Source organism: Nicotiana sylvestris, chromosome 1 (assembly GCF_000393655.2).
Source record: "Nicotiana sylvestris chromosome 1, ASM39365v2, whole genome shotgun sequence".
In the NCBI taxonomy this organism is placed as follows: domain Eukaryota; kingdom Viridiplantae; phylum Streptophyta; class Magnoliopsida; order Solanales; family Solanaceae; genus Nicotiana; species Nicotiana sylvestris.
Window position 1 is genome coordinate 63062722 of NC_091057.1, and position 8744 is coordinate 63071465.

Below are 8744 nucleotides of genomic sequence, written 5' to 3' on the forward strand. Positions count from 1 at the left end.
TTTTGTCCAAACTTGTATTTCCGCACTAAGAAGTGACTATTTTGCCGACACAATTTAAAATATGGCTATGCTCTAATAGCCGACCTAAAAAGTGGCTAAATACCAAGATCATATATCCCTGAAAAAGAGACATAAGATATGCGTCTTAAATTGGTCAGAAACTCGCCTCGTTTTGTTTTCTTCCTTTTTCCCACCTCAATTTGATAACTCAATTCATCTTTTCTATTTTAGACTGCTCCAAAATTTATCTTTTTTAGCAATATCAACATTATACCATTACTCTTCTATCCAAAAGTAAGTCTGCGACGTATTCTGATTCGTAACAATATTCAACTTCTTTAAAAAGTCAATTTATCTCCCAATTTTACCGACTTCCTTTTAAATATATATAACATCTTTTCTACTCGTCTGCAAACTAATTTCAGCAATTGTAATGGATCACAGAGGGTATTATAGTTTTGAATGTATTGGGCAAATGGTTTGAGCAGTGGGAAGGGATTAAGACTTAAGAGTACTGCTGACAAGCAACATAATTTATCTTGACCTATTATTTGTTCATTTTGGCCGACTTGATGATACTAATTAATTAAATCTCTTACATTAATGTTTTCTTTTGATATATTATCTAGTAGGGAAATCTTGAGAGGTAAAGAGGTTGAGCATGCATATAATCTCATAACAAGTCAAAGGATTACTTAAATGAAATCATGGACGTGCAAAAAATGCATGAACAACCTTTTCCATACTTTGGGAGTGCACAAGGAATGTGTGTTGATTTCTGTTGAACTTCCACCTTCTTATGTTTGGATTATAAAACTATACAAAATAACCTAAAAGGAAACTTCAATACATAACATACGAATAACGAAAGAAGTCTCTCTTTTGCATCATCTTTATCTTCGTTTTGTGCATTTGATATCTTTAAAAACGATTCATGCAATATGTGAACTAAACTTCCTTTTCCACAATATACGAAGAGAGATTATTACTTGATGATCATGAAATTGCTTTCATCTGAAAATCGTTTATCCCTTGAATTTCCAGCCGATGCATCAACAAGCGAACAATCTACATATGATAAAGAGACTACATCACATTCAACATCAAGCAATGAAGAGATGCTGATGAAAAGAAACTTTTGGAACTCACCACTTGGACTAATTAATCCAACCCTCCTTCATATGGTTAGCGATCATTAATTACTTGTCACATTATATAACGATGTATTCAGACGCGCAACTAGCATATAAGCAGTGGATGCATGTGTATTACATATCTGGCGATAGAAAAAGTCACAAATTTTATAAATATATAGTATTTATATTAGTAAGAGGTGCACACATTGTTTTAAAATTCTGAATCCGTATCCGCGAATTTTACATTCAATAACCCAAGCATGATGAAACTAAAGGGAAATTAAACTCCATGAATATTTTTAATGTTGCAGGTTTTGGCAGAAGCATTGGGGACTTTTATGCTGATGTTTTGTATATGTGGGATAATGGCAAGCATGGAAATAATGGGAGTGAGGGTGGGGCTTATGGAATATGCAGCCACAGCAGCACTAACAGTAGTAGTTGTAGTCTTCTCAATAGGCCCCATTTCTGGGGCTCACATTAATCCTGCTGTCACATTAGCATTTGCAGCTGTTGGTCATTTCCCATGGTCCAAGGTTTGTATCTCAAGCTTTTATTCTTATGCGTTAGATTTTATTTCGTGTCTCACATAACTTACACTTGTTGTGTGAAACCTTTTTTTATCTCACATATTTGTAGATCCATATCTTACTTATTTGGGTTCACAAAATTCTGGGACCACACAGTTGTGAGAGAAAAAAGAGGCCCCACGGCACACAACTATTGTCAGTTGTGTGAGGCACAAAATAAAATTTTTCGCCGGTGGATTAAGCTTTCGTTATGCGCGAGATGTGGGGAGGGATTGAACCATATTGGTTTTATGTAGGGAACTTTGCCTTGTATTTTTGCAAGAGCATGTTTCCGCTGCTTAAACGTGTGGTCATTTGGTCATATAGAGGCAACTTTTATCGTTGCGTCAAGACTCCAACCCTTCATGAGTGATCTAGTTTGGAAAAAAAATTAAAGAATTAAAAAAAAAAGTGAATAATGGAGAGTAAAGTTATCTAATTTTTCTTTTCCATTCTCTTCCTTAATTTCCAAACATGGTATGTTAATTTTGATTTGAATTTGACTTTTTAGGTTCTTATTTTCTAAAATCATGAAAACTGTTTTGTTAAGGTTCCATTTTATGTAGTGGCACAAGTGGGGGGTTCTATATTGGCTACATATACAGGGAAATTGGTGTATGGATTAAAAGCAGAATTTGTGATAACAAGACCTCTCCATGGTAGCACTTCAGCATTTTTTGTGGAGCTTTTGGCTACCTTCATTGTGCTCTTCCTAACTGCATCATTGACAAATGATCCTCAATCAGTAAGATCTAATAGCAAAAATTCCCTCTAATATTATTGGGTATTGTTTGTAACTTATCCCTATTAATCAAATATTGTATTTTTTGTAGACAGGGCCATTGTCCGGATTTGTTGTTGGAGTGGCCATTGGACTGGCTGTACTAATTTCTGGGTAATTTTCGTTGCAATTTAAGCATGAGTTGATCTACATATCGTGCAACGGGGTGCAATCGCATTCACTGCTTTGATTCAAACTTTATATACTATAGAAAATTTATAAGATATATATTTTTGTACAAGTACGTAAAATGAAATCAAAATTGAAACTTCTGCACTAAAGTGATGTAAAATGAAATTGTAACATACACTATACCTGAAACTTATACATATATGATGATTTTAATTACTTAATCGGAAAAAATATCTCATCTTTTTTTCATTTTTTGTGTGATTGCAGGCCTATTTCAGGAGGATCAATGAACCCAGCCAGATCTTTAGGACCAGCAATTGTATCATGGAAGTTTGGTGGATTGTGGATATATGTTGTAGCCCCAATACTTGGAGCTGTTGCAGGAGTTGTCTTGTATCGACTTTTACGCCTTCAAGGCTGGTCTTGCAAACCTAATTCCACTCCGACAACAACTCATCAACATAATCCCCTTTAACTAGTAATTTTTAGCTTAGTAATATTGGTGGAAATTTTATACACAAAACATATAGGTTTGATTCTCAGGGTTCTCTTCCTCTTTAAGTCAAGTTATTAAAATTTTTGTATACATACCCTAATCAAAACACTCAAAACGACGTGGTTTCTGACAAGCTGTGTTCTTGAATAATAACATAATTGTACGTTGGTGACCTCAAGAAAGTTGCCACTAATGGAAAAGGAAGCACAGCTTGAGTGCCCTATTGGATAATGTTTGTGTAATTTTGTCGTTCTTTTTGCCATTCTTCGGGACAACTCAAAGTAAAATGTATTGCCAACACGTCCCCGTACATAACAATGAATGAATGCAGAGGAGGTTAGGGAAGATTGGTTCTTCCATGTCCTCTGTACATACCGTTGGGAAGCGTATCCAGCTAATAGAAAGAAAAGAATATTTAAGAGAGAAAAGCAATAAATTGCACAAGACAAGACAAGATTTACATGGTTCGGCAATTTTTGCCTACTCAACGGCCACAAAAAGAATAGCTCTTTATTAATTGAAGAGAGAAAGAAGAAGTTTTGGAATGATCTACAAATGAAAATGTAGACCCCTATTTATAGGCATTTGAATACCCTGCCGAGGTAAGCGCTTACATCATAAGAATGCCGATGTAAGCGCTTACATCATAAGACTGCCGAGATAAGCGCTTACATCACAAGAATGTCGATGTAAGCGCTTACATCATATTTTCATCTCTTTTTTATTTTTCTTTCTTTTGTTTTGTCTACTTTCACATACTACAATAGGTTTGGTCCTATCAATCTCCCCCTCAAACATATGTTACATCAAAAAAGAAAATAAAAAAAGATTTGCTATTCTCTGGTGGCGCCTTCACGCTATCAGTCTTGAAGGCTAACTGAGGCAATGCACAACCTCAGTTTGTCAACACGGACAACTTTGGTCAACATGTCTGACGGGTTCTTTGATCCTGGTATCTTCTGTAGGGAAAGAGTTCCTTCATTTATCAACTCTCGGATATGATGATACCTCAACTGGATATGCTTCGATCTTGCATGAAACACTGGATTCTTGGCAAGATGAATTGCACTCTGGCTATCGCTGAAAAGCTCACAATTGTCTTGCTCTTTACCTAACTCTTTAAGAAAATTCTTGATCCAAATCATCTCTTTTCCAGCTTCTGAGATTGCCATGTACTCTGCTTCATGGTAGATAGAGCAACACTTTTCTGAAGTTGAGACATCCAACTAACAGCAGTACCACGCAAGGTGAACACGTAGCCCATGGTACTTTTTCGACTATCCAGATCGCCGCCTAAATTTGCATCAGCAAAACCTTGTAAGATAATATTGCTCTTTTTAAAACAAAGTGTCATACCTGAGGTGCCTTTGAGATATCGCAATATCCATTTTACACCTTCCCAATGCTTCTTTCCTGGATCTGACATGTATCTACTGACAACTCCAACAGCATGGGCTATGTCAGGTCTAGTGCAAACCATAACATACATCAAACTTCCTACTGCTGAAGCATACGGAACTTTGGACATGTACTTCCTTTCTTCTTCTGTCTTAGGTGATTGGTCCTTTGACAGATTTAGATGTCTTCCGAGTGGAGTGCTTCTGGTCTTTGCATCATGAAGACTGAACCTGCTTAGTACCTTCTGTATGTACTTTTCTTGAGACAATTTCAAGGTTCCTTCCGACCTGTTTCTGCTAATCCTCATCCCAAGCATTTGCTTAGCTGGTCCTAAATCTTTCATTTCAAACTCCTCTGCCAGTTGTTGCTTAACCAAATTGATCTCATTTATGCTAGATCCTACAATTAGCATATCATCAACGTACAACAGTAAAATAATATAGGATTCATCAAGATTTTTGATATAACAGCAATGGTCCATCTCACATCGTGTGAAACCATTTTTATGCATGAATCCATCAAACTTCTTGTACCATTGTCGGGGAGCTTGTTTCAAACCATACAAACTCTTCTTCAACTTACACACAAGGTTTTCTTTACCAGAAACTTGAAAACCTTCAGATTGCTTCGTGTAGATGTCTTCTTCAAGGTCACCATGCAAGAAAGCAGTTTTAACATCTAGCTGCTCCAAATGCAAATTTTCTGCAGCTACGATACTTAGCACCAACTTGATAGTAGTTAATTTGACTACAGGAGAGAAGATCTCGGTGTAGTCAATTCCTTCCTTCTGCTAAAAGCCTTTTACTACTAATCGTGTTTTGTATCCCTTCTTACCATCATGCTCTTCCTTGACTCTGTACACCTACTTGTTCTGCAATGCCTTCTTTCCTTTTGGTAACTCCGTAAGTATCCATGTTTTATTCTTTTGAAGAGAATTCATCTCTTCTTTCATGGCTAGCTTCCACTTATTAGAGTCTATCACCTGCATTGCTTCAACAAAATGCTCTGGTTCTCCAGCATCAGTAAGAAGTAAATAGTGAAGAGAGAGAGTTAACCTATCTGGAGCATTCGTGACTCTTTTAGATCTCCTCAATGTAGGTTCATGAGTAACAGAATCCAAATTTGATTTAGGTCCTGATTCCAGATTTGGTTCTGCATTTGATTCTATCTCTGGTTCCGGTTCTGGATCTGATCCAGGTTCGGTTTCTAGTTCTTCTTCAAATTCGGCTTCTGGTTCTTCATCTTCAATTTCAGAATCAGTTGTAATCCCTATAGCCACTTCATTTTCTGAGATTTCTTCTAACTCAACTGTTTCAGACATTGTCTGTTTGCTAGTGTTGGTTGGTTCTACTTCAAGCTTGTCCTTGTACATCACATTTTTATTAAACATGAAATTCTTGTGTCTTAGGATCTTTCTATTCTGATCATCCCAAAACCGATAACCAAAATTATCATCACCATAGCCAATAAAGAAACATTTTTTGGCTTTAGGATCAAGCTTATCTATATCATTAGAGTTTACATGCACATAAGCAGCACAACCAAAAATTTTCAGATGTGAGAGAGTTACCTTCTTTCCTATCCATACCTCCTCGGGAATTTCAAAATTCAGTGGTATAGAGGGTCCCCTATTTATGAGGTAAGTTGTCGTGTTAACAGCCTCAGCCCAAAAATACTTCGGCAATCCAGAATGTATTCTCATACTTCTGGCTCGTTCATTCAAGGTTCTGTTCATCCTCTCAGCAACACCATTTTGTTCTGGTGTTCCAGGAACTGTCTTGATCATTCTGATCCCATTGTCCAAGCAAAATGCTTTGAACTCTTGGCTATCATACTCTCCTCCATTGTCAGACTTCAGACATTTTAACTTTAGACTTGTCTGATTTTAGCTTCAGCTTTCCATCTTTTAAAGGTAACAAACACATCAGATCTATTTTTCAGAAAATAAACTCATACCTTTCTTATGGAGTCATCAATGAAGGTGACATAATAGCGTGAGCCTCCTAAAGAAGTTACAGGAGCTGGTCCCCACACATTTGTATGCACTAGTTCCAGCTTCTCTTTCTTTGGCGTTCTTCCCACCTTTGAGAAACTAACTCTTTTTTGTTTCCCGTAAATACAATCTTCGCACAAACCTAATTCAACATGTTTTAGGTTTGGCAATTTTTCTTTGGATGCCAAAAGCTTCATTCCATTCTCACTCATATGCCCGAGCCTCCGGTGCCACAATGTTGTATCACGACCATGATCAACAGTGTCGTACTATTTTTGTGAATAGTACATGCACCAATACTGTACTTTTCTACCAGAATTACACTGTCTGTGCTCTGATACCAGTTGTTGGGAAGCGTATCAAGCTAATAGAAAGAAAAGAATATTTAAGAGAGAAAAGCAATAAATTGCACAAGACAAGACAAGATTTACGTGGTTCGGCAATTTTTGCCTACTCCACGGCCACACAAAGAATAGCTCTTTATTAATTGAAGAGAGAAAGAAGAAGTTTTGGGATGATCTACAAATGAAAATGTAGACCCCTATTTATAGGCATTTGAATGTCCTGTCGAGGTAAGCGCTTACATCATAAGAATGCCGATGTAAGCGCTTACATCATAAGAATGCTGAGGTAAGCTCTTACTTCACAAGAATATCGATGTAAGCGCTTATATCATATTTTCATCTCTTTTTGATTTTTCTTTCTTTTGTTTTGTCTACTTTCACATACAACAATAGGTTTGGTCCTATCAATCTCCCCCTCAAACGTATGTTACATCTAAAAAGAAAATAAAAAAAGATTTGCTATTCTCTGGTGGCGCCTTCGCACTATCAGTCTTGAAGGCTAACTGAGGCAGTGCACAGCCTCAGTTTGTCAATACCGACAACTTTGGTCAACATGTCTGACGGGTTCTTTGATCCTGATATCTTCTGTAGGGAAAGAGTTCCTTCATTTATCAACTCTCGGATATGATGATACCTCAACTGGATATGCTTCGATCTTGCATGAAACACTGGATTCTTGGCAAGATGAATTGCACTCTGGCTATCGCTGAAAAGCTCACAATTGTCCTGCTCTTTACCTAGCTCTTTAAGAAAATTCTTGAGCAAAATCATCTCTTTTCCAGCTTCTGAGATTGCCATGTACTCTTCTTCAGTGATAGATAGAGCAACACTTTTCTGAAGTTTGGACATCCAACTAACAGCAGTACCACCCAAGGTGAACACGTAGCTCGTGGTACTTTTTCGACTATCCTGATCGCCGCCTAAATTTGCATTAGCAAAACCTTGTAAGATAATATTGCTCTTTTTAAAACAAAGTGTCATACTTGAGGTGCCTTTGAGATATCGCAATATCTATTTTACACCTTCCCAATGCTCCTTTCCTGGATCTGACATGTATCTACTGACAACTCCAACAGCATGGGCTATGTCAGGTCTAGTGCAAACCATAGCATACATCAAACTTCCTACTGCTGAAGCATACGGAACTTTGGACATGTACTTCCTTTCTTCGTCTGTCTTAGGTGATTGGTCCTTTGACAGATTTAGATGTCTTCCGAGTGGAGTGCTTCTGGTCTTTGCATCATGAAGACTGAACCTGCTTAGTACCTTCTGTATGTACTTTTCTTGAGACAATTTCAAGGTTCCTTCTAACCTGTTTCTGCTAATCCTCATCCCAAGCATTTGCTTAGCTGGTCCTAAGTCTTTCATTTCAAACTCCTCTGCCAGTTGTTGTTTAACCAAATTGATCTCATTTATGCTAGATCCTCAAATTAGCATATCATCAACGTACAACAGTAAAATAATATAGGATTCATCAAGATTTTTGATATAACAACAATGGTCCATCTTACATCGTGTGAAACCATTTTTATGCATGAATCCATCAAATTTCTTGTACCATTGTCGGGGAGCTTGTTTCAAACCATACAAACTCTTCTTCAACTTACACACAAGGTTTTCTTTACCAGAAACTTGAAAACCTTCAGGTTGCTTCATGTAGATATCTTCTTCAAGGTCACCATGCAAGAAAGCAATTTTAACATCTAGCTGCTCCAAATGCAAATTTTCTGCAGCTACGATACTTAGCACCAACTTGATAGTAGTTAATTTGACTACAGGAGAGAAGATCTCGGTGTAGTCAATTCCTTCCTTCTGCTGAAAGCCTTTTACTACTAATCGTGCTTTGTATCTCTTCTTACCATCATGCTCTTCCTTGACTCTGTACACCCACTTGT

At 37.2% G+C, this 8744-nt stretch overlaps 1 protein-coding gene across 1 annotated transcript; it reads left to right on the forward strand.

Moving 5' to 3' along the window:
- Nucleotides 1-838: 838 nt before the first annotated feature.
- LOC104235372 (probable aquaporin NIP7-1) lies at nucleotides 839-3345 on the forward strand. Its single transcript, XM_009789111.2, has 5 exons — nucleotides 839-1184; nucleotides 1448-1672; nucleotides 2256-2450; nucleotides 2539-2600; nucleotides 2886-3345. Exons 1-5 carry the CDS (start codon nucleotides 993-995, stop codon nucleotides 3091-3093), a joined length of 882 nt encoding a protein of 293 aa, XP_009787413.1. The 5' UTR covers nucleotides 839-992; the 3' UTR covers nucleotides 3094-3345.
- The last annotated feature ends 5399 nt before the right edge of the window (nucleotides 3346-8744 follow it).

What these genes read in the sequence shown, in the direction of transcription:
- LOC104235372 (XM_009789111.2), top strand. Translation starts at nt 993, where the DNA reads ATGATCATGAAATTGCTTTCATCTGAAAATCGTTTATCCCTTGAATTT. An exon ending in ATCCAACCCTCCTTCATATG is followed by an intron (nt 1,185 to 1,447) that starts GTTAGCGATCAT and finishes TTAATGTTGCAG; the next exon opens with GTTTTGGCAGAAGCATTGGG. An exon ending in CTGGCTGTACTAATTTCTGG is followed by an intron (nt 2,601 to 2,885) that starts GTAATTTTCGTT and finishes GTGTGATTGCAG; the next exon opens with GCCTATTTCAGGAGGATCAA.